This window comes from Coregonus clupeaformis, chromosome 15, assembly GCF_020615455.1.
Source record: "Coregonus clupeaformis isolate EN_2021a chromosome 15, ASM2061545v1, whole genome shotgun sequence".
In the NCBI taxonomy this organism is placed as follows: Eukaryota; Metazoa; Chordata; class Actinopteri; order Salmoniformes; family Salmonidae; genus Coregonus; species Coregonus clupeaformis.
Genome location: NC_059206.1, coordinates 67004786 through 67031280, shown reverse-complemented (window position 1 = coordinate 67031280; position 26495 = coordinate 67004786). Strand labels below are relative to the sequence as shown.

Genomic DNA, 26495 nt, shown 5'->3' with positions numbered 1-26495 from the left:
GAATGACCTGCAGAGAGCTGGGACCAAAGTAACAAAGCCTACCATCAGTAACACACTACGCCGCCAGGGACTCAAATCCTGCAGTGCCAGACGTGTCCCCCTGCTTAAGCCAGTACGTGTCCAGGCCCGTCTGAAGTTTGCTAGAGTGCATTTGGATGATCCAGAAGAGGATTGGGAGAATGTCATATGGTCAGATGAAACCAAAATTGAACTTTTTGGTAAAAACTCAACTCGTCGTGTTTGGAGGACAAAGAATGCTGAGTTGCATCCAAAGAACACCATACCTACTGTGAAGCATGGGGGTGGAAACATCATGCTTTGGGGCTGTTTTTCTGCAAAGGGACCAGGACGACTGATCCATGTAAAGGAAAGAATGAATGGGGCCATGTATCGTGAGATTTTGAGTGAAAACCTCCTTCCATCAGCAAGGGCATTGAAGATGAAACGTGGCTGGGTCTTTCAGCATGACAATGATCCCAAACACACCGCCCGGGCAATGAAGGAGTGGCTTCGTAAGAAGCATTTCAAGGTCCTGGAGTGGCCTAGCCAGTCTCCAGATCTCAACCCCATAGAAAATCTTTGGAGGGAGTTGAAAGTCTGTGTTGCCCAGCGACAGCCCCAAAACATCACTGCTCTAGAGGAGATCTGCATGGAGGAATGGGCCAAAATACCAGCAACAGTGTGTGAAAACCTTGTGAAGACTTACAGAAAACATTTGACCTGTGTCATTGCCAACAAAGGGTATATAACAAAGTATTGAGAAACTTTTGTTATTGACCAACTTAGACCACTGCGCCACTCGGGAGGTTATAATGTTTGTATGATGTTGTCATTTGTGTGTATGTTTTGTATTGTTTATAAAATTAGGTTCACCACCCAAAGTTTCACCATCCAGCCAACTGTGGGGTAGCATTGGAGTCAACATGGGCCAGCATCCCTGTGGAACGCTTTCGACACCTTGTAATCCATACCCCAACGTATTGAAGCTGTTCTGAGGGCAAAAGGGGATGCAACTCAATATTAGGAAGGCGTTCCTAATGCTTTGTACACTCAGTGTATATGCTAAAAACAGCCTGCCGTACAGCAGATAGCTGATTTAATCTGACTAATATTAAAATAAATCCTACAATGTGATTTTCTGGATTTTGTTTTCTCATTTTGTCTGTCATAGTTGACGTGTACCTATGAAGAAAATTACAGGCCTCTCTCATCTTTTTAAGTGGGAGAACTTGCACAATTGGTGGTTGACTAAATACTTTTTCCCCCCCACTGTATCTGTCGCAAGTAAAAGCCTTAAGTAGCGAGTTCATACAATACCAAGTCTGGAAGGTTAAAACCACCCTCAGACTTAGGAAGATGTAAAACGTTCCTTTTTATTCTAAGCATTTTATTTTCCCATATACAGTGCATTTGGAAAGTATTCAGACCCCTTGACTTTTTCCACCTTTTGTTACGTTACAGCCTTATTCTAAAATGTATTAAATAAAAAGAAATCCTTAATCTACACACAATACCCCATTTTTTTTTTGTATACCTTATTTACATAGGTATTCAGACCCTTTGCTATGAGACTCGAAATTGAGCTCAGGTGCATCCTGTTTACAGTTTAGTCATTTAGCAGACGCTCGTTTTCCAGAGCGACTTCCAATTAGTGAGTGCATACATTTTTCATACTGTTCCATTGATCATCCTTGAGATGTTTCTACAACTTGATTGAAGTCCACCTGTGGTAAATTAAATTGATTGGACATGATTTTGAAAGGCACACACCTGTCTATATAAGGTCCCACAGCTGACAGTGCATGTCAGAGCAAAAACCAAGCCATGAGGTCAAAGGAATTGTCCGTAGAGCTCCGAGACAGAATTGTGTCACGGCACAGATCTGGGGTAGGGTACCAAAACATTTCTGCAGCATTGAAGGTCCCCAAGAACACAGTGGCCTCCATCATTCTTAAATGGAAGAAGTTTGGAACCACCAAGACTCTTCGTAGAACTGGCCGCCCGGTCAAACTGAGCAATCGGGGGAGAAAGGCCTTGGTCAGGGAGGTGACCAAGAACCCGATGGTCACTCTGATAGAGCTCCAGATTTCCTCTGTGGAGATGGGAGAACCTTCCAGAAGAACAACCCTCTCTGCAGCACTCCACCAAATCAGGCCTTTATAGTAGAGTGGCCAGACGGAAGCCACTCCTCAGTAAAAGGCACATGACAGCCCGCTTGGAGTTTGCCGAAAGGCACCTAAAGACTGTAAGACCATGAGAAACAAGATTCTCTGGTCTGATGAAACCAAGATGTAACTATTTGGCCTGAATGCCAAGCGTCACATCTGGAGGAAACCTGGAACCATCCCTATGGTGAAGCATGGTGGTGGAAGCATGTGGGGATGTTTTTCAGCAGCAAGGATTGGGAGACTAGTCAGGATCGAGGGAAAGATGAACAGAGCAAAGTACAGAGAGATCCTTGATGAAAACCTGCTCCAGAGTGCTCAGGACCTCAGACTGGGGTGAAGGTTAACCTTCCAACAAGACAACGACCCTAAGCACACAGCCAAGACAACGCAGGAGTGGCTTCGGGACAAGTCTCTGAATGTCCTTGAGTGGCCCAGCCAGAGCCCGGACTTGAACCCGATCGAACATCTCTGGAGAGACCTGAAAATAGCCGTACAGTGACACTGCATATCCAACCTGACAGAGCTTGAGAGGATCTGCAGAGAAGAATGGGAGAAACTCCCCAAATACAGGTGTGCCAAGCTTGTAGCGTCATACCCAAGAAGACTCGAGGCTGTAATCGCTGCCAAAGGTGCTTCAACAAAGTACTGAGTAAAGTGTCTGAATACTTATGTAAATGTATATTTCAGTTTAGTTTTTCAATACATTTGCAAAAATGTCTAAAAACCTGTTTTTACTGTGTCATTATGGGGTATTGTGTGTAGATTGATGAGGAAAAAAAGCAATTTAATCCATTTTAGAATAAGGCTGTAACGTTACAAAATGTGGAAAAAGTCAAGGGGTCTGAATATTTTCAGAATGCACTGTAAAGTCTGTTTTGACTGAGTACACTTTTTTAAAGACTTTCTTCGGTGGGATAATTGGTATTACCGAAATTAAATACAAACACATTGGCAGCCATACCATTCTAAAGAGGTTTATTCTACCTGGGAAGATTATTGAATTTAATTAGATCTACTTTCATATTGTTGTGTAATGGAATAAAGGTATCTGTTTATATTTGTAGTTTGTTGTTACTTATTAAGTATCTGATATTTTGTGGTCCACTTAAAGTATTGCTGTAAATCGTGAGCAATTTTAAAAATATTTCCTATTGCCATTATTTTGTTTTGTTCTATGTTAATTGTATATCCTGAGATTTTTTAATATTCTGTAAATATTTTTTGCAAAGGGGGCATTGAGTTTTCAATATTGGTCAGGTATATCAAGAGATCATCTGCCAATAAGATTTGTTTATATTCATGTTTACCAATACTGAAACCTGTTACGTTTGGGTCCTGTCTAATTATTTCTGCAAGCGGTTCAATAGCCAGTGCAAACAGGAGGGGGAGAGGGAACATCCCTGTTGTGCCCCTTTGTCATGGATCCTCCCGGTACTGCTGCTCATTCCCTTCACCAGCTCCGGAGGTGTACGTCACCGGCCTTCTAGGAGTCACTGATTTGGTTCATTACCAACAACCCCGGACTGTCTTGTCTCATTACGCACACCTGGTTCCCATTCCCCCTGATTAGTATGTGTATATATGTGCCCTCTGTTCCACATTGTCCTTGTCGATTATTGTCCCATGTCCATTGGTCTCGTGAGTACCATGTATTGTGCTCTTGGTATTACGGGTCTCGTCCCGTGTATTGTTTAGAGGTTTACACCTCGCTCTTTTGTTTGGGTTACATCCCTGTGTTATATATATATATATATATATATATACGTACGTATTTGTTTTGGGCTTCGTCCCTGGCGTTGTTCATGACATACCTTGTGTTGGGTGGAGAAAATAAAACCCCTATTACGTATTCCTGCACCTGTCTTCAAATCCTTATACAACGTGACACCCTTTCTAAAGCAATTTCATCAGATAGTGTATTATTTGTGTATATTTGTACTTTAAGACATTTATACAAATGTTTTATTAAATGTATTATTACAGCTGGAAAGTTGAAAGCTTCCAACGTTTTGAATAGAAAAGGCAATTCAAGACAGTTGAAAGCCTTTTTGGCATCAACAGCCATTACTGATGAATCTATATCTTGTTTATTTGCCTATTGTATTAAACTGAAACATGTTCTTGTATTTGTTTATTTGTAATAAACCCTGTTTGATATGTATCAAGTCTGGTAAAACTTTTGCCATTCTATTGCTTATAAGCTTTAATATTTTGTCATAATTTATTAAAGTTATGGGTCTATACTCAGGGGACTCTCCAGATTTTCCTGGTTTTAATACAACTGAAATAACTGTTTGATACATGGAACTAGGAAGTACTGCATTGAGTGACGTGTGTTGTCATTTGTGTAAATAGGGGGGCTACTTTGTCACAAAATGTTGAAAAGAATTCTATGGGAAAGCCATCCATTCCTGGTGCTTTTCTCCATGTGAATGTTTTAACTATCTAATATTTCTTCTTGGGTGATCTGTTTTTAATGATTATTTTTTATCTGCTGATAATTGCTTCAGAGTTGTTGAGTCGAAGAAGGCTATAGGATCCGTCCAACTGTTTATTTATTTATTTATTTATTTATTATTTATGTTTAATTCTGATTTATATAAATTTTCATAGAAGCTTTTAAAATTGAAATTAATCATGGTGGACCATTCTTGATACACACGGGAAACTGTCGATTGTGAAGAACCAGCAGCGTTGCAGTTCTTGACACAAACCGGTGCGCCTGGCACCTACTACCATACCCCATTCAAAGGCACTTAAATATTTTGTCTTGCCCATTCACCCTCTGAATGGCACACATACACAATCCATGTCTCAATTGTCTCAAGGCTTAAAAATCCTTCTTCAACCGGTCTCCTCCCCTTCAGCTACACTGATTGAAATGGATTTAACAGGTGACAGCAATAAGGGGTCATAGCTTTCACCTGGTCAGTCTATGTCATGGAAAGAGCAGGTGTTCCTAATGTTTTGTACACTCAGTCCTTTCCGTATAAGGGCTATGAATAAGCATGTTGGTATTAGAGACTGTCATATTTTTATTTATTTTTGTGGAGACTCTTATTCTCACGAAATAAAAACAATATGATAAACACTATCATTGCATCTAATTCAGAGTACGTATCGTTCAAACACAGCCAACCTGAAAGTCACCCTGCCTACACCTACAGTATGTTTGAATGCAGCCTAGGCTGTAGTAAAACCTGCACCAGTGGGTGTTTTAGTAACGAAGGAACAATACCTGTTGGGCCGACCTTTACAGTAAAATGTCATTTTATGACGCTGTGAAATCCCCTTTATCCTTTACTAATTATTATCCAGGATTGTTCAATACCCCGCCGTCTGTAGCCAACTGTGGCAAAGACGCTACGATATCTCCTGTCAGATGATTTCTTGTAAATGCCATTGCTTAGAAGAACAAGACTTCCGGATTGGCTTGTATTTCCCTAACCTGATTGGATATAAGTGAAACGCATCCGGCCAATCAGCTTGCAGTCAATGCTTCATTCATCTGAAAGAGAATAAACTGTTATGCGAGTAAAGGTTTATTCTATTGACGCTGAGCCATCGACTTGGTGTTAAGGTTTAACAATAGTCTTCAATAAGCTATTTGAAGGATATCTCAAGGATAGCTAAAGGACCTATCAATAGAAAAATAAAAGGTAAGATTTAGTTGTCTTTGTTTTAACTCTTGAAGAGCGGTGCCTTGCTACCTTAATAAAAAAGGTAGGCTATTAGAAAATTATAGTAGTTTTGAAATAAAAACCATCAATAAAAATATTACCTTGTTTTGCTTTTTGCCCTCACTGTGTGTCTCTCTCTCTCTCTCTCGCTCTCTCTCTCTCTCTCTCTCTCTCTCTCTCTCTCTCTCTCTCCGTCTCTCTCTCGAAATAAGTTCCTAATTATCACAAACTCGCATCAAATTAATACATACAGTGACATTTCTTATGAATGTGTATTACAGATGTCAGTAAACCCGGGCGGTCGGAGGCTGAAACAGTGGCTAGTAGAGCAGATCCAGAGCGGCCAGTACCCGGGGCTGCTCTGGGAGGACGACAGCCGTACCATGTTCCGCATCCCCTGGAAACATGCTGGGAAGCAGGATTACAACCAGGAGGTCGACGCCTCTATCTTCAAGGTAGGTTCATTGACACTAATTTCAAATGAGGATTTTGTTGATAGCGGTATATTTGAAGAGCATATTTAGATCACGGATAGGTGTAGCGTAAGCCTACGCTCTTTCCGCACGACTTTTGTCGAGGTACATACAGCATACACTTTTTTTTCGCGCGTACAAATAGAACTGGTGTGAAATTTTTGTTTTGTTGGTCTAACTAAAACATTCTCACCACCTGTAACGCACATAAATAGGCTACACATAAATTGTAGAGTAGGATGACATAGTTGACAATACATTGATCTATGACATTTTACATTTACATTTTAGTCATTTAGCAGACGCTCTTAACCAGAGCGACTTACAGGAGCAATTAGGGTCAAGTGCCTTGCTCAAGGGCACATTAGCGTCATTTAGCAGACGCTCTTAGCCAGAGCGACTCACAAATTGGTACGTTCACCCTATAGCCAGTGGGATAACCACTTTACAATTTGGGGGGGTTAGAAGGATTACTTTATCCTATCCCAGGTATTCCTTAAAGAGGTGGGGTTTCAAATGTCTCCGGAAGGTGGTGAGTGACTCCGCTGTCCTGGCGTCGTGAGGGAGCTTGTTCCACCATTGGGGTGCCAGAGCAGCGAACAGTTTTGACTGGGCTGAGCGGGAGCCATGCTTCCGCAGAGGAAGGGGAGCCAGCAGGCCAGAGGTGGATGAACGCAATGCCCTCGTTTGGGTGTAGGGACTGATCAGAGCCTGAAGGTACAGAGGTGCCGTTCCCCTCACTGCTCCATAGGCAAGCACCATGGTCTTGTAGCGGATGCGAGCTTCAACTGGAAGCCAGTGGAGTGTGCGGAGGAGGGGGGTGACGTGAGAGAACTTGGGAAGGTTGAACACCAGACGGGCTGCGGCATTCTGGATGAGTTGTAGGGGTTTAATGGCACAGGCAGGGAGGCCAGCCAACAGCGAGTTGCAGTAGTCCAGACGGGGTCATGGGGCTCTATTTTATGAGTCATGGGGCTCTATTTTAACAACCCTAACGCAATGCTAAATCTAAGTGCTGGCCGTATCATTTGGTCTGGTGGTGTGTCAGAAATATATTTGCTGTTTTCACATCCAGAATTATAAGCACAATATTTGGCAGTGGAACGAAAGGGCTGGGTTCGGATGAATAAACAAGTTGTAGGTGTGACAAGGGCTTGGCCACTCAACGCATTTCATGGCTTAATACTGCATGCATTTGTCTCAAGTTCTGTAGGTTATTGATGATCTTTGCATTGTCATCAACTCCAATTCGGCTGGGGGCATGGACTATTCTCGTCCAGGTCCATTGTGGATTGATACTACAGCTTATTAAATAGCATAGGCTACAGTAATGAGTAATAGCAACAGTAAAATAAATGCAGTGTTTGCTCAATAGCCTATGTTTGGAATGTTGTCAGTCAACAGGGTTGTAATTGGCTTCAACGAGCCTAGCCTATAGCTTACATGTCTTTACGCATCGCACGTCTCCTAAAATATAAAATTCTAGGCTCCTGCAAATTGTATTGTAGGCCTATGTGTGAGACACATTCTCAATAAGCAAAATATAGCCTAGACCTACCGTTGATAATGCATTATAGGACTGAATAATTTAAATGCGTTTGGAGGAGCGTGTCTTTGGTAACCGGATGAAATGCACTCTTTGGAGATGAGGATGAATACTTGAACTAGCGAAATGAACTATGCAGGTATGTGAATTGTGAAAAATGAAAAAGCATAAGGAAAAAAACCTCCAAAATATTTCTAAGCACTTTCAGTAGACCATTTAAAACCCCTTTATCCATAGGCTACTTAAAATAAAAAAAATATAAACTACTTGGCTAATGGTCAGGATAAAAATATGCATCTATGCAATGGGCACTGTGCATCATGGCTGGATAGGCTCCACTTCCGCCTCTCAAAATCCATGCCATTATCAACTGTGTTACCGTTAAGACCTGCTTTTTGTGGGTCTTAAAACTTCCCATTAGCGCTCCATGAAATTGTCACTTTTGCGCTTGTTTTTAACGACACACCTCAAATATTGCCACCCCTCCCACCTCAGTGCAAGCGAGCTGATGTTAAACAGGTAAATTGCCGAACCTGTTATGGCTGGAAAATGCCAGTGCACCAGTTTTTACATGACAGAATTGCAAACTAATGTGCATATGACACTTGCGCCTCCTTGGTGCCAGCTGAAAATAGAGCCCATGGTCATAATAAGTCAAGCAGAGAAAAATTACATGGAAAATCTAATATCTTTGTGTAATTATAAGTAATTACAACTTAACAGTTAACAAACAGAACCTGTCCAGTTTCATGTCATTACAATTCAACCTTTGTTTTATGTAACCTACCTTTATTTATCATGTGATTAATTGTATTCTGCCTATCAAAGTAGTTGAGTTCTAATTACTTCTATGCATGGCTTCATCATGGACTTTTCTAATCTCTTTCGTCCGGTTCCAGAGCTTTTTGAATATTAGAAGTTGTTGATGGCACCAGCAGGTATGTGTTATGTTTGGATGTATGTTACTCTTACTCGCTTTATAATGCACCTGCTCCCTCCCTGCAGGCCTGGGCTGTGTTTAAGGGTAAGTTTAAGGAGGGGGAGAAGGCTGAGCCTGCTACATGGAAGACCAGGCTGCGGTGTGCCCTCAATAAGAGCCCCGACTTCGAGGAGGTGGGAGACAGGTCCCAGCTGGACATCTCTGAGCCCTACAAGGTGTACCGTATCGTCCCCGAGGAGGAGCAGAAGAGTGAGTTCATATTTCACTATGGAGACATTAGAATAATGAACATTATAAACACCTGTATTGAATGGATGTAGAGTCAAATTGCGCCCATGCAAATGATTTATTAAAAGTCACTAATGTTTCAGCAGCAGGATGTTGCCTTGATCAGAGTTGAAAACAAACTCAGAAACCTGGACAAAGACAGCTTGCTGCTGAAACTTGATTTACATTTGACCATCAGCCTTTTCCGTAGTAAATAGAAAGAATAGCTGTGACAATAATACTAACAACCATGCTCTCCCCTCTGCTCCAGCAGGTAAAAGTGCAGCAGCAGCTTTGACATCTAGCTCTGGTGACATTACTGACATGGACTGCAGCTCTGCAGACCTGGAGGAGCTCATCAAAGAGGTGAAACAGGTATGCTTTTCTTCTTTCCATCCATTTCTTCCTTTCCTCTCTCTGTCTATATTTCTCACCGACTTCACTCAGTTTTTCTCAGTTTTCTTGTTTTACTGTCTGTTAAGTTTTCCCTCCTTTTCTGTCTCTCTATCCTCCGCTATCAACTATCTTACCTCTTCTGTTTCTAAAGCAGCTTTTATATGTATGATTGTTGATGTATGGTTGTATGGTTATTAGAGACTAATTGCATAGTGTGTCATTCCATTGTCAGTCTTCCAGTGATGAGTACCTGGATATCATCAAGAGGAGCCACTCTCCCCAGGAGGATGGCTGTAGGATGCAGCCCAGCCCAGAGTACTGGTCCCAGGGCAGTGTCAGTGGTAAGGGTCCTTCTCCACTCAGTCAACAGTTATTTTCTTTAGCAGTGTCATCCAATCTAGACGAGTATCGCCAACATGAGGTGGTGTCATGCCCATTTAAACACTTTCATAAAGTGGTGACTGGAACATATATGTATGTGAATTATCTGATCTCTTTCATTAGAGTTAGCAAACACCTATACATCATATTGTCCTTTGTTAAAAGTATCTGTCTAGCTGTTTTCCATGAGGATTTTTTTAAAGGTGTATAGAGAAACTTGCATGTTTATGTCTCCTGTATCAGAGTGGGCATTATTGTGGCATGTTCTATGCTCTGTGAGGCTACAGTTCCTCCTTTGTGAGAGTTGAGATTTATTCATTTAAAAATAACTGCATATCTATAGTGATGCAAAACTCTGTGACATGACCTTACAGTTATGGCTTCTAACACAAGCTTGTTTACATGATTCTAGAATTGTAGAGGGGGAAGAATTGGCTAATATCCTTTAGCACTTTGCTGACTAAGGTGTTTTTTTCTTGGTCACGCCGCCTCTGAGTCTTTTGTGCTTGACAGGCTGTATTTTTTGATGAAATGACAAATAATGACATGATAGAGTGGTCAGATGTTTTTCACGGTCACTCAAGATCATTGCATCTTAATGAGCATGCTGCATATGTAAGAGGAAGGAAATATTTTAATTTCATGATGGAAAAAATCTAAACCACAAAGTCAGTTATCTTTTTTATTATTATTACCCTGCAGTCTTCCCGGGGCATCAAGATCCCTCGCCGATGGGTTCTTTCAATGCCGGTATGTTTCCTCAGTATTTCTAAATACTGATTAATTTATTTCCATTCCTCTGCGAGACTTAATAGAAGACAATACAGTGGCTAACTCAACACTTTCCTCCCTCTGTTTCCAGCCTTCTCTCAGATGATCATCAACTTCTTCTACGGTGGGAAGCTGATGGACAGCATGGTGACCTCTCACGCTGATGGCTGTCGTATCTCTCCGGGTCAGCCTCCCTTGGTCCAGCACAGGTCCCCCTACGGTCTCCCAGACAGCCTGCAGAACGTACGTTTCCCCCCCGCTGAGCTCATTGAGGCTGAGCGCCAACGCCATGTCACCCGCAAGCTCCTGGGCCACCTGGAGAGGGGCGTGCTGGTCCGTGCCAACCGCGAGGGCATCTTCATCAAGAGGCTGTGCCAGAGCCGTGTGTTCTGGAGCGGGCTGGGGGGATTGGGTCCCCACTACAGCCCTGGGGGGCCCTGCAAACTGGAGAGAGATGCTGTGGTGAAGATTTTTGACACAGGAAGGTTCTTCCAAGGTGAGGAGGAAGGAACTCATGTTGTTTTTGTTGTTGATTTATGATGTTGTGCTCTGAAGAGGACGGGAATACATGTACTCTTGACTGACAGACGTATACTCTTTGGAGTACATGCCTTCACTCATCAGTGTGCAGTTATGAAGCATTCTGTCTGTGTAATAAGCTCTTCTCTGTCTGCTTTGTTTGTCCCAGCTCTCCAGCTGTACCAGGAGGGCCAGCTTCCCGCCCCTGACCCCATGGTGACCCTGTGTTTCGGGGAGGAGCTTCATGACCTCAGCACAGCCAAGAGCAAACTTATCATCGTCCAGGTAACAGCGGTTATATCCCCTGGGTCAGTGAAACGTGATATCCCCCCAGCACAGTCCCAGAATGTGTTTGAGTAAATAGAGGTAACTTTAGCCTTCAAGGTGATTTGGTCAAAAGGGCACCACTACACTCTTAGAAAAAAGGGTTCCAAAGGGGTTCTTTGGCTGTACCCAACCCTTTTTGCTTCCAGGTAGAACCCTTTTGGGTTCCATGTAGAACCCTCAGTAGAACAACCTCCCGAGTGGCGCAGTGGTCTGTGCCACTAGAGATCCTGGTTCGAATCCAGGCTCTGTCGTAGCCGGCCGCGACCGGGAGACCCATGGGGCGACGCACAATTGGCCCAGCGTCGTCCAGGGTAGGGGAGGGAATGGCCGGCAGGGATGTAGCTCAGTTGGTAGAGCATGGCGTTTGCAACGCCAGGGTTGTGGGTTCGATTCCCATGGGGGGCCAGTATGAAAAAAAAAAAAAGAATGTATGCACTCACTAACTGTAAGTCGCTCTGGATAAGAGTGTCTGCTAAATGACTAAAATGTCAATGTAATAAGGTTCTACCTGGAACCAAAAGGGTTCTACCTGCCACTAAAAAGGGTTATTCAAAGGGTTCTCCTATGGGGACAGTCAAAGAACCCTTTAAGTTTCTAGATAGACCCTTTTTTTCTAAGAGTGTACGATAAAAATACAAACTGAGCAAACAGTTCCCTCTCTTCTTCTCTCCCTGTCTGGTTGTGTTCAGATCACTCCAGTCTACTGTCAGAAGCTGGCAGACTGAGCTTACAGTTCCCCTTCTTCTTCTCTCCCTCTCTCCTTCTCTTCTTCTTTCCCTGTCTGTGCTCGGCCACAGATCACTCCAGTGAACTGCCAGCAGCTGTTGGATGCAGTGAGCATGCGTCGTTCACAGTACAGCAGTCCTAACCTGGAGATCCAGTCAGATGAGCTGCAGGCCGGGGAGCAGATGGCCCGGATCTACCAGGACCTGTGTAGCTACACCGCTCCCCAGAGGGCAGCCTGCTACAGGGACAACATGCCCATCACCGCCTGAACAGAGCACCTTCCTTCACTCCCCCTCATTGATATAACAAGAAAGGTCTGACATGACATATGGTGAAATATGTCACTGACATACACTTCAGCCTCTCACACCTCTTAGCCCGTGCTTAAACCATTCCAATGCTTTTCAATTCTTGAGAGCCAATGAGCAAGTGCATACTTTGATTAATGGAGAAAGAGATGGGATAGGGGATCGCAGCAAAGCCAATACTTTGCTTGGGTGTTACAGAGGCACTGTGTGTCAAGAAAGGGAAGTACTATACAACCGTATTACAAATGGTGCTGTAAAGTTATTAAAGGGTTTACTCATCAAATGTACCACCCCAGTTAGTATACCACGTTTTCCCCCAATCCAGAAACAAACATAGTAAAAATGTAATAGAATTCAGAATAAATAGTGGTTTGAACTATTCGGTCTTGTAAACTTACTATCATCAAGGTTATCACTATGCATCTTTAAAGAACGTGGTGAATTTACTACAGCAGTAAATTTGATTGAATAAACCCTGAAGTGTTGAATGTTATATTAGAATTTGTGTGTCTATCGGTTGACTAGATTTAGTGTGATTTGTTTGTCAGTTTTCTCACCTGCTTTTAATGTATTTTTTTGATGGAAAATGTGATTGATATTCAATCCAATACTCCATACTACTCATCATATCAAAGTGTATAAACATTTTAAAAAATTAAATCAAGGGCCAGTATAACTGTAAAAGGAAGGCAGGACATGTAGGTACCAGTACACCAGATTACCTATTTTCTTTATATGTAGAACATCCTTAAAACATGTATATTTTTCTATTTGTACTGTAGAAACATATGTTTCTTATACTGTATGAGAGATTTTAACAGCAACATGATTGCTTGGATTGTATTTGATATAGATAGGTTTTACTATCGTATTCTGCCCACTGTTTTACTCTCTCTGAATTCATTTTTCAAACTTTTAAATAAATATCAAACTTTTCAGTAAATCTCTTCATTTTGTTAGCATTTTATTTATGAGCTGTTATACAGCAATATCTATGAAGATGTCACTTACTGAAAGTATCATTGATTGACGCTCAGATGATGGCTTGAAAACCACAGCTAAAGCTATTCAGCACACCATAAGCCAGAATAACTGGTAAAATTATGTATTTGTCCTGTGTGTGCATGTGTGGGTATTTCATTGAATACTTTAAAAGCCACAGCCAGCCTAAAAAAGCATTTTCCAGAAAAGTGTACCCATACTAGCCACCACTGACTCTGTTCCATGGCAGTAGCACTCCTTATCACAATATGAGGAACTCCTTCACTTACATCCCACAAGTGAAATCACGGGTGTCTGAGTGAGTGAATGAGTATACTAGTGATGGAACAATAGCCAACATTTTCTATTGTTGGTCAGAAACCATAAAGAGGATGGATCTTAGAGAGGGTGCCATAGAGGAGGGAAACTAGTTTCTAGGACATCCCCAATGAGTAAGACATGGAGAAAGGAGGATGAGAGGAAGGTCTTTGTGATCTCCCCATTCCTTCTGTGGGGGATTCATTTATTGTTCTTCTCATTGCTGGTAACTTCTAGAGAATGGGCTATTCTCCCATCTCAAATCATGAGAAACCACTCAAGTACAGAAGAACCACCTACACGAACATGTGCACACACACAAGCACCCACACACACTCTCAGTTCCCCTTCACACCCACACAGATTAGAGTTCTCAGGTCATTCAGCAATTATTTATTTGGAATTCAGCTATAAAACATTGCTAACAAGCCACACACACACACGCACCCATGATTCACAAACAGTCTTGGTCATCTATTTCACAAATACATCAACCATATGGTTTCTAGGGGAATGATGCCATTCCATTCGCGCCGTTCCAGCCATTATTATGAGCCGTCCTCCCCTCAGCAGCCTCCACAGGTGTGTGTGAGTTTATGTGTTGTTGTCCAGAGACATGTAGAGGTGTTACACGTCTGTCAGAACCCCTCTACAGGGTTTCAAAGAGCAGGAACTGACTGCAAGAAACTGTCACAGGAAACCAAGTCTACCCCCCAAATAAGATCTGTCTGAGACTAGGCTAATTTAATTGTCTCTAATATTCTCTAATATTCAGAATAATAGAATAGGTCCATTGCCTCTACTTATGTGACCTGACCAGGACAAACTCTAGGCCTAATAACTAGAGCTCAGACTTCCTGGTCAGATCAAGTGGTCAAGAAAAACTGCTGTCACTAGTTATAATGAGAAAAGGTGGTTATGGTGGGGTTGGAGTGCAGTTGTGCACGAAGCACAAGCCTAGGTTTTCTGTCTACAGTTGCAGTGTCTGCAGTGTGGTGTCCCTTGTGTTGCAACACTACCTTGTGGCGTCTGAGGCTTCCCACAATAAATGATCATAAAAAAGCAAGATTTACATTCAACATCAGCAGCTGTGGTGGTAGCATACAGACACTACAGTAGTAATTGCATGTAATGGTCTCTACACATGTATTATGACAGATCTAGGGACACTGACATACATTTCAGCCTCTCACGAACTAACTAGAATCATCAAAAAAATTAAAGATTAAATAAAGAGGGATTACTATTCTCAAAAGTATTTCCTTGAAAATCTGCTTTTTCCCTTTCGGATTTTGTGGCCGGATTTGTTGCTGACTTCTCTGAAAACGTCAAGATGTCTCTGAACTGGGCTGTAGAGTCAGCAATGCCCCCCCCTCTCCTCCCCGCCTCCCCTCCCCACCACCCCCCTCTTCCCTCACAATGTTTTGGTCTGTGAATCCCCTCATCTTGTTTCATCATATTCACCATTGACACAAAAAAACACAGGAAACAAAAAGATGTCCTTTTTCCTGTGTGAGGCCAGTCATACACTACCGGTCAAACGTTTTAGAACACTGTCTGTGATTTATTTAGAATTCAAGGCACACTTAACCAGCATGGCTACCACATCATTCTGCAGCGATACGCCAAACCCAGCTGGTTTGCGCTTACTGGGACTATCATTTGTTTTTCAACAGGACAATGACCCAACACACCTCCAGGCTGTGTAAGGGATATTTGACCAAGAAGGAGAGTGATGGAGTGCTGCATCAGATAACCTGGCCTCCACAATCACCCGACCTCAACCAAATTGAGATGGCTTGGGATGAGTGAAGGAAAAGCAGCCAACAAGTGCTCAGCATATGTGGGAACTCCTTCAAGACTGTTGGAAAAGCATTCCAGGTGAAGCTGGTTGAGAAAATGCCAAGAGTGTGCAAAGCTGTCATCAAGGCAAAGGGTGGCTATTTGAAGAATCTCAAATATAAAATCTGTTTTGATTTTTTTTACACTTTTTTGGTTACTACATGATTCCATATGTGTTATTTCATGGTTTTGATGTCTTCGCTATTATTCTACAATGTAGAAAATAGTAAAAAATTAAGAAAAACCCTTGAATGAGTAGGTGTTCTAAAATCTTTGACTGGTAGTGTATGTAAAAACAGAACACAAAGGTGGGATTTTCTGTACTGCTGTTTTCCATTTATTTAATTTTTATGTGAAACAAGAATTGCATTCATTCAGTTATACGTAACATCTAGGCTACATATGCGACTCTGAAATATCATTATCGTTTGACTTTTTTTGGAGAAAGACAGCATTTACAAGAAACAATGCATGATAAAGCTGTGGGTAGAGTCATATCTAGTGACAAACACTTTTTTTTCTTCTCTCACTTTTGTTCAATATTATATGTTTGTATAATCATACTATCTTCTATATATGTATTTTACTTTCTAAACTGTATTGAGATGTATTTTGAATAGTGTATTGTGACTACTGTTATTAAGTTACTATATCAGTGATGATGATTGGATGATACTGTATGATATGAATCCTGTTCTCACTAACTGCAGGGACAAGGTCGAGTAGCAGGTAACAGAAACCCAGGATGTGGAAAAAGACTGTGTAAATTACCATGAATAAGGGACATACAGTAAATACATACCAGATTAAAGATTGACAGTTGTTGTTGATGATGCTTTAGCTGCCCCACCCAAAAGGATGATGACTTAAAGTTCAAAGGTCTTGGTGAGATCTACAGGCGCATTCCCACTGCTTGTTTCAATGATATCATTGTTTTATTCAATTATTATATGATTATTTTTGTTTATAAACCACTGTTTTTGTTTATAAAGTCCTCCTTTATATAGTTCCGCCGTACCTTACTTCATTTTTAACTTACAGACGTACAAGATACCAGACCCGGTATCAGGGATGGCTAAATCTGGAGATCCCTTCGATCTCCACTGAATTAGGTAAATCTGCTTTTAGTTTTTTTGTACATTACTTGTTGAATGATCGCCAAAGCTCTCTAAAGTTGGACAAATGGCTGCCTCTAGGGCATTTCAAAAGGATGTATGTGGACCTTTTTACTGAAGAATGATTCTGAAGAATGATTCTATGATTGTGTTTTGCTTTTCGTGTATTGATGTGAACATTGATGTTTATTGATTTGTATCCAGGGCTCATCTGTGAAAAAGACATTGATCTCATCATGACTTCCTGTTAAAATAAAGGTTTAAAAAAACATTTGACAAAGTAAATACCAAATGAGAAGCAGAAGCATAACCAAGACATACACAAAACAACATAATTTAATAATATGGTGGAAAGCTGTGATTTCCTAAGAAAAGGACATTTGTTATGCAATCAGAGTGAGTTGGGAGTTTGACTGGCGTCTCTGGGGAGGAGTGGGGTTAGAGACAAGCATGTGTGGGATGAGAATAGTCAACAAGAGAGGAACTGGGAGAGCAGCGAGAACACTGAGGGGTGGAGAGACAGGTGGAGAGGGAACCCACATCCTGGGACCTGGAGGATAGACACCTGACCGCACCCACACAAACACAAACACACACACACACACACACACACACACGCACATGCATGCGCACAAACCACAAACACACACATTGGCCAGCTGTCCAGGGTTGTTTCCTCTAATCAGTATCGGTTCACTCATGTCCCTCTGACCCCAAACCCACCACCAAGCCCCTTTGGGAGGGGTCCCTGCAAGGTGGGGGAGCCACGAGCTCTGGGGGCCTAGCACCCTTTATCTCACACCTATGTCTACATTTTATGCATTTTTTAAGTAACCCTCCTTTCTAATTTACACATGTAGCAAGCAAAGTGTTTGTGTTGTCCAATCTACATGGATAGTAGGTGAGACAGACAGGCAATATAGTTGTCATGCATCTACACTGAACAAAAATATAAACGCAACATCCAACAATTTGCAAAATTGCTGGATATTGGTGGGAACTGGAACACGTACAGTACCAGTCAAAAGTTTTAGAACACCTACTCATTCAAGGGTTCTTCTTTATTTTTTACTAAATTCTACATTGTAGAATAATAGTGAAGACATCAAAACTATGAAATAACACAAATGGAATCATGTAGTAACCAAAAAAGTGTTAAACAAATAAAAATATATTTGAGATTTGAGATTCTTCAAAGTACCCAGCCTTTGCCTTGATGACAGCTTTGCACACTCTTGGCATTCTCTCAACCAGCTTCATGAGGAATGCTTTTCCAACAGTCTTGAAGGAGTTCCCACATATGCTGAGCACTTGTTGGCTGCTTTTCCTTCACTCTGCGGTCCAACTCATCCCAAACCATCTCAATTGGGTTGAGGTCGGGTGATTGTGGAGGCCAGGTCATCTGATGCAGCACTCCATCACTCTCCTTCTTGGTAAAATAGCCCTTACGCAGCCTGGAGGTGTGTTGGGTCATTGTCCTGTTAAAAAACTAATGATAGTCCCACTAAGCCCAAACCAGATGGGATGGTGTATCGCTGCAGAATGATGTGGTAGCCATGCTGGTTAAGTATGCCTTGAATTCTAAATAAATCACAGACATTGTCACCAGCAAAGCACCCCCACACCATAACACCTCCTCCTCCATGCGTCACGGTGGGAACTACACATGCAGAGATCATCCGTTCACCCACACCGCGTCTCACGAAGACACGGCGGTTTGAACCAAAGATCTCCAATTTTGGACTCCAGACCAAAGGACACATTTCCACCGGTCTAATGTCCATTGCTCGTGTTTCTTGACCAAAGCAGGTCTCTTCTTCTTATTGGTGTCCTTTAGTAGTGGTTTCTTTGCAGCAATTCGACCATGAAGGCCTGATTCACACAGTCCTCTCTGAACAGTTGATGTTGAGATGTGTCTGTTACTTGAACTCTGTGAAGCAGAGGTAACTCTGGGTCTTCCTTTCCTGTGGCGGTCCTCATGAGAGCCAGTTTCATCATAGCGCTTGATGGTTTTTGCGACTGCACTTGAAGAAACATTCAAAGTTGAAATTTTCCGGATTGACTGACCTTCATGTCTTAAAGTAATGTTGGACTGTCGTTTCTCTTTGCTTATTTGAGCTGTTCTTGCCATAATATGGACTTGGTCTTTTACCAAATAGGGCTATCTTCTGTATACCACCTCTACCTTGTCACAACACAACTGATTGGCTCAAATGCATTAAGAAGGAAAGAAATTCCACAAATTAACTTTTAACAAGGCACACCTGTTAATTGAAATGCATTCCAGGTGACTACCTCATGAAGCTGGTTGAGAGAATGCCAAGAGTGTGCAAAGCTGTCATCAAGGCAAAGGGTGGCTACCTTGAAGAATCTCAAATGTAAAATATATTTTGATTTATTTAATACTTTTTGGTTACTACATGATTCCATATGTGTTATTTCATAGTTTTGATGTCTTCACTATTATTCTACAATGTAGAAAATAGTAATAATAAAGAAAAACCCCTTGAATGAGTAGGTGTGTCCAAACATTTGACTGGTACTGTACGTCGATCCAGAGCATCCCAAACATGCTCAATGGTTATCATGTCTGGTGAGTATGCAGGCCATGGAAGAACTGGGACATTTTCAGCTTCCAGGAATTGTGTACAGATCCTTGTGACATGGGGCCGTGCATTATCATGCTGAAAAATGAGGTGTTGGTGGTGGATGAATGGCACGACAATGTGCCTCAGAATCTCATCACGGTATGTCTGTGCATTAAAACGGACATTGATAAAATGCAATTGTGTTCGTTGTCCATAGCTCATGCCTGCCCATACCAGAACCCCACCGCCACCATGGGGCACTCTGTTCTTGACGTTGACATCAGCAAATCGCTCACCCACACGATGCCATACATGCTGTGTGCCATCTGCCCGGTACAGTTGAAACCCGGGATTCATCCGTGAAGAGCACACTTCTCCAGCATGCCAGTGGCTGTCGAAGGTGAGCATTTGCCCACTGAAGTCGATTACGACGCCTAACTGCAGTCAGGTCAAGACCCTGGTGAGGACCAACGAGCACACAGATTAGCTTCCCTGAGACAGTTTCTGACAGTTTGTACAGAAATTCTTCAGTTGTGCAAACCCACAGTTTCATCAGCTGTCCGGGTGGCTGGTGTCAGATGATCCTGCAGGTGAAGAAGCCGGATGTGGAGGTCCTGGGCTGGCGTGGTTACACGTGGTCTTCCATTCAGCCACAAGAGCATTAGCGAGGTCGGGCACTGATGTTGGGTGATTAGGCCTGGCTCACAAACGGCGTTCCAATTCATCCCAAAGGTGTTCGATGGGGTTGAGGTCAGGTCTCTGTGCAGGCCAGTCAAGTTCTTCCACACCGATCTCGACAAACCATTTCTGTATGGACCTCGCTTTGTGCACGGGGCATTGTCATGCTGAAACAGGAAAGGGCCTTCCCTAAACTGTTGCCACAAAGTTGGAAGCACAGAATCGTCTAGAATGTCAGTGTGCTGTAGTGTTAAGATTTCCCTTCACTGGAACTAATGGGCCTAGCCCCAGACCATTATTCCTCCTCCACCGAACTGTACAGTTTGCACTATGCATTGGGGCAGGTAGCGTTCTCCTGGCATCCGCCAAACCCAGATTAGTCCGTCGGACTGCCAGATGGTGAAGTGTGATTGGTGGCATCCTATGACGGTGCCACGTTGAAAGTCACTGAGCTCTTCAGTAAGGCCATTCTACTGCCAATGTTTGGCTATGGAGATTGCATGGCTGTGTGATCGATTTGATACACCTGTCAGCAACGGATGTGGCTGAAACAGCTGAATCTTAATTTGAAGGGGTGTCCACATACTTTTGTATATATAGTGTAGCTATAGATAGGCTAGTAGGCTAGACTGCATTGTCTGCATAATGAAACAATCCCTAGTAAGCTATTGTTTTGACACTGGACTTTGATTGTATCATTCAGCATTAATAGACTGGTTTTATGCAGCACAAACGTTCTATCCAATCTGTGAGAGAGGACGAGAACGGCTCAGGAAGGCTTTAGGCTTACAGGACAGTTGTATAAAAAAAAGTATCTATTGGTTACTGATTAGTATGCTGTTGCATAAAAAAATCATTTTACAATCTGCAATCTGCAATTTCCTAAATTCATTTTTACCGCCAGCACAGCATTCTAAATAGCAGCATTGCGACACCTTAGGCTTATAGCTTCGTGAAACATAAACGTTTGCCTTAACATGAGAAAATGACGACCAAATAAAAAGAAACATGTATCCATTAAAGCAAAGGCTACTAAAAGCACTAGCACCGCATAATATGACAGCATATCGATAGTTAGCCATGTAGACGTCACAATTTCAGAACCATGGACAGCGATTGGTAGTCTACAGTCGTGGTCAACATTTTTGAGAATGACACAAGTATTGGTCTTCACAAAGTTTGCTGCTTCAGTGTTTTTAGATATTTTTGTCAGATGTTACTATGGTATGGTATACTGAAGTATAATTACAAGCATTCCATAAGTGTCAAAGGCTTTTATAGGCTCAGTTTATGAAAAGAGTCAGTGTTGACCGTTCTTTTTCAATTAACTTCTGGGCCACATCCTGACTGATGGCAGCCCATTCTTGCATAATCAATGCTTGGAGTTTGTCAGAATTTGTGGGTTTTTGTTTGTCCACCCGCCTCTTGAGGATTGACCACAAGTTCTCAATGGGATTAAGGTCTGGGGAGTTTCCTGGCCATGGACCCAAAATGTTGATGTTTTGTTCCCAGAGCCACTTAGTTATCACTTTTGCCTTATGGCAAGGTGCTCCATCATGCTGGAAAAGGCATTGTTCGTCACCAAACTGTTCTTGGATGGTTGGGAGAAGTTGCTCTCGGAGGATGTGTTGGTACCATTCTTTATTCATGGCTGTGTTCTTGGGCAAAATTGTGAGTGAGCCCACTCCCTTGGCTGAGAAGCAACCCCACACATGAATTGTCTCAGGATGTTTTACTGTTGGCATGACACAGGACTGATGGTAGCGCTCACCTGTCTTCTCCGGACAAGCGTTTTTCCGGATGCCCCAAACAATCGGAAAGGGGATTCATCAGAGAAAATGACTTTACCCCAGTCCTCAGCAGTCCAATCCCTGTACCTTTTGCAGAATATCAGTCTGTCCCTGATGTTTTTCCTGGAGAGAAGTGGCTTCCTCACTGCCCTTGTCATAATGTGCTGAAGGTGGGTGTGGTGTAGGAATCAGGCGCAGGACGCAGAGGCTCAGTTCAAAGGCTTTAGTGCAAAATTCACACAAACGAAAGCACAATAAGCCTGAAGGCGAATACCAGGCGCACACAGGCGACAAAATAAACTGCGCACAAAACATGTGCAAAGAAACCACTCCAAACACTGGAGGGAAAAATGTAGCTCCAACACGTAACAGAGGCGCAATCACACACAAACACAGACACACACAACGAGAACTAAATAGAACACTAACGAGGACTAACTAGACACAGGTGTACAACGTTAAGACCAAACCAAACGAACATGAAACATAGATCGGTGGCAGCTAGTACTCCGGGGACGACGACCGCCGAAGCCTGCCCGAACCAGGAGGAGGAGCAGCCTCGGCCGAAACCGTGACAGCCCTTCTTGACACCAGGCCATCCTCCAAAAGTCCTCGCCTCCCTGTGCGTGCAGATGCACTCACACCTGCCTGCTGCCATTCCTGAGCAAGCGCTGCACTGGTGGTTCCCCAATCCCGCAGCTGAATCAACTTTAGGAGACGGTCCTGGCGCTTGCTGGACTTTATTGGGCGCCCTGAAGCCTTCTTCACAACAATTGAACCCCTCTCCTTGAAATTCTTGATGATCCGATAAATGGTTGATTTAGGTGCACTCTTACTAGCAGCATTATCCTTGCCTGTGAAGCCCTTTTTGTGCAAAGCAATGATGACGGCACGTGTTTCCTTGCAGGTAACCATGGTTAACAGAGGAAGAACAATGATTTCAAGCACCCCCCTCCTTTAAAAGCTTCCAGTCTGTTAATCTAACTCAATCAGCATGACAGAGTGATCTCCAGCCTTGTCCTCGTCAACACTCTCACCTGTGTTAACGAGAGAATCACTGACATGATGTCAGCTGGTCCTTTTGTGGCAGGGCTGAAATGCAGTGGAAATGTTTTTGGGGATTAAGTTCATTTTCATGGCAAAGAGGGACTTTGCAATTAATTGCAATTCATCTGATCACCCTTCATAACATTCTGGAGTATATGCAAATTGCCATCATAAAAACTGAGGCAGTAGACTTTGTGAAAATTTATATTTGTGTCATTCTCAAAACTTTTGACCACAACTGAATCCTTTGTGAGTGGCTGACACATAATATATTTTTTAGGGGGGGGGGTCAAACTCCAACTTTGCGGCAGTTCAGAGAAACTGCGCTAAGCCAGTGGGTCTGGGTTAGCCGACCTGTGAGTAACCAGCCTCTACAGGGGGTTGTACTCATAGCAAGCTGATTAGCAAGCTTTTAAGTCAGAAATAATGAGTTAGATAAGACCAGCCGAAGACACATATGTGTGTTGAACATCCTTCAATATGAGTGAGAAATGCGTAGGCTGTCTAAATGTATGAAGAGCCCTAAAGGTATACAGTACATATAACACACTGTATCCATCTCCTACTAGCTACTAGCACAGTGCACGGACCGCCAAGATCACAGTCCATAGAACATAACACGCATAGAGCTCTCACTGTGTAAAGTCAGTTGAGAGTTGTAGCAGTGTGAGGGCATCTGGTGTCCCTGTCCGGAGGAGTGATCTGTGACCTCCTCATTTGGCCCTGGCCTGGACAGGAAGAGCATGTGGACCGGAGAGGATCCGACTGAGCAGCATGCAACTTCCCTATAGAAAAGAGGAAGAAGACACAGAGCATTGGAGCCAGAGACAGACAGTGGTCAGGGAGTCAAAGACCCTGGCTAGAGCACATAGATTATACTCATATAGAAAATACTACATATAGAAGTGAAAGGGGAAATTGTGTGTAGGGGAGGTGTCTGTACACATCAAGAAGACATTGCTGAACAGGAATTGTTTGCCATTGAAATATAGACAACTTTTAAATAGTCTTTTTTTAACTTGGTGAGTCCTAGGTTGACCCTTTGCTCTTCTGTTTTGTATTCGGGTGAAACAAAACTTACAGTGGCAGCAGGGTAATAGGGGGTGGGTGGTGGTGGTGTAGAGTGGGGTGGGGTGCCAGTCCCAAGGGAGGGTATGGGGGCTGCCACAGTGATCACAGGGTCACAGTACGGGGTGTTTCTGCTCCAACCTGCCACTCTGACCCAGGCCATCTCAAACGGCTCAGTGCTCACTGGATTGTGTGTGTGTGTGTGTGTGTGTGTGTGTGTGTGTGTGTGTGTGTGTGTGTGTGTGTGTGTGTGTGTGTGTGTGTGTGTCAGGGGACAGGATGTGGTGGGCCAGCTCAAAGACAGGTGACAGTCACAGGGTTCCGGTAGGTGAAAGACACAGAAAAGCACCTGAGATGAGAATAGCTGAAGCGTATATGATATGTATATAGCTCGCCAGCTTGTAGTCCTAAAAAACGGAAATGAGTTGCCTCTGGTTCGTTCAGCCATTCCTATGGGGAAAATGAATGGGGAAGGAATAGGGTTTTGGGTTAAAAGCCCAAAAATAAGGTCTGAGGTTAACACAGGCTTAGGAGATCTTATACGTTTTGTTCTATGAGATAATATCAGTCAGTTAACATGACCTTTATGAATTATGAAGCCTTTATGTGCTTTTTTAAAATTACATAAATGCTTCAAAATTCACATAAAGTGACGTTAGCTGATGAAGATGATCTCATAGAACAAAACATATAAGATCTCCTAAGCCTGTGTTTAACACAAAAACGCCATTCATTTCCCCATAGGTTTTGTCCAACGAACCATGGCGGAGTTAGTGCCTACAAAAAGACGCCATTAATATTTCTCTCTATAGAGTAGGTTGTAAATAAACAGTATTAAGATGTGTGAATCACAAGTGTCTTGGTGACTGACAGCTTTGTGAATGAATAAAAAAATAGTTGGTAACAAGGAGGTGGAAATAACATCCTGCAGACCTGCACTAGAAAACGTTATAACATTTAGCACAATTTCAAGAAATCTAAAACATAAAGCAAACAGTTATGAGCATAAGTAATGTGCATTATACCCCCTAAAACTATCATTGATATTTCTTAAAAATGGAATGATCCAACCCTGTCATGTATGGTAGAGGAACAACATTTTGGAGGTGAAACCACCACGTCAGACCCCAGACATGTTACCGTGATTACACAACCTCTTACTGAGGAAAAACTGCCGCCCAGGCCACAGGTGCTGCTGGGATGGATATTAATAAAAGTTGGTCTATAACGGTTGGAGTGCAGCTGGAGGAGCGTGTGGTCCAACCTCAGCTATAGAGCTACAGGTCTGTGTGTTGACTGCACTGTTCCTGTGTGTAGGACACGCTTCCCTCTCTGAGGTCGACCGGAACCTGAATATGAGCCACCTATTATGTGAACATATTTGAACAAAGGTTGTATATCTTGCAATGTATAATTCCTGAATATATTTTGAATCAAATGTAAGAATTTGTTGGATAAAATTAGATGTAAACACATCATTAGCTAATTAATGGTTGCAAAATATTCTGTTGTAGATGTAAATAAATGTAGGCTACTATTTAGTATGACGGACAATTTTCTGTAATCAACGATCACTATGAGAAAATAAAAAAGGGACATGGGAACCTTTATGATAAGAATTACAGAAGAACCACAAATAATAACAATCTGAAAGGTTTTCATGCAAACAAAATCTTGCAGCCACCCATGAAGAATATCAACGTCATGGTCCACAAACATGACAAACACAGAGCTATAATAATCTCCCAGTAAACAGAGTCTCATAGACAGCCAGGCAGGCAAACATGCAGTCATTTGCATGGTTATAAACAGCAGCCAGGTGAGGCGGGGAAAGTGTATTTCTGTCTGCTCATTTGCATGTAAGTCTACCGTGCACCACACAGGGGCTTGAGGGGAAGGTAATGCAGAGCTCACTGAAGCACATCCCCTATGGCCAGCTAACCATACTAGTGAACCCAGCCTAGGCTACACTAGCTGTAGAGGATATACCTTGTTATGTAACCAAGAAGTACTATGGGTAATGCTACGGGGAATCTTTCAAAGATATGAAACAAGCTAAGGTTAGCTTGTGAAAGAGGAAAACAAGTGAATGGGGTACAAATGCTATTTCCATACAGCTTGCTGAAACCTAAGTGACCTTGGTAATTCTCTTCACTATTCAACTCAGTAACAAACTGGCGAGCCAGTCCAGTGAGTCCACCATCAGAGTTTATGTTACCACATCATCCTCTAGCGGTGCGACTCAGGACTATTCCTTATTGAGTCCAACATGAAACATAAAGGTCCGGTTTCCCAGACACATATTAAGATTAGTCACTGACTAAAAAGCAAACTCAATGGAGATTCTCCATTGAAAATGCTTTTTAGTCCAGGATTTGGCTTAATCTGTGTGCAGGAAACCTCTCCGAAATGTACAGTGGGCCTCGGAAATGTACTTTGTTGCAATGACAAATGAAATATTGTGTGAGACAAATCATGTGACTAAAATGAAAATCACGATTGCACAGCATTAGCCATGGTTATTTACCTATGATGAAACACGGAGGGATTTTCTGCATTCACTTCT

The 26495-nt window shown here is 42.6% G+C and overlaps 1 protein-coding gene across 6 annotated transcripts; it reads left to right on the top strand.

Annotated features, from left to right (window-relative positions):
* The first annotated feature begins 5708 nt into the window (after positions 1–5708).
* LOC121575673 (interferon regulatory factor 8) lies at positions 5709–13445 on the top strand. Of its 6 annotated transcripts, none has more exons than XM_041888929.2 (9): positions 5709–5827; positions 6130–6303; positions 8873–9056; positions 9349–9449; positions 9703–9811; positions 10554–10601; positions 10714–11118; positions 11311–11426; positions 12266–13445. In XM_041888929.2, exons 2-9 carry the CDS (start codon positions 6130–6132, stop codon positions 12461–12463), a joined length of 1335 nt encoding a protein of 444 aa, XP_041744863.2. In that variant the 5' UTR covers positions 5709–5827; the 3' UTR covers positions 12464–13445. The 6 variants fall into 6 exon arrangements, with proteins under 6 accessions (XP_041744863.2, XP_041744864.2, XP_041744862.2 ...); XM_041888930.2 differs by having other exon boundaries at positions 9346–9440; XM_041888928.2 differs by having other exon boundaries at positions 9346–9449.
* The last annotated feature ends 13050 nt before the right edge of the window (positions 13446–26495 follow it).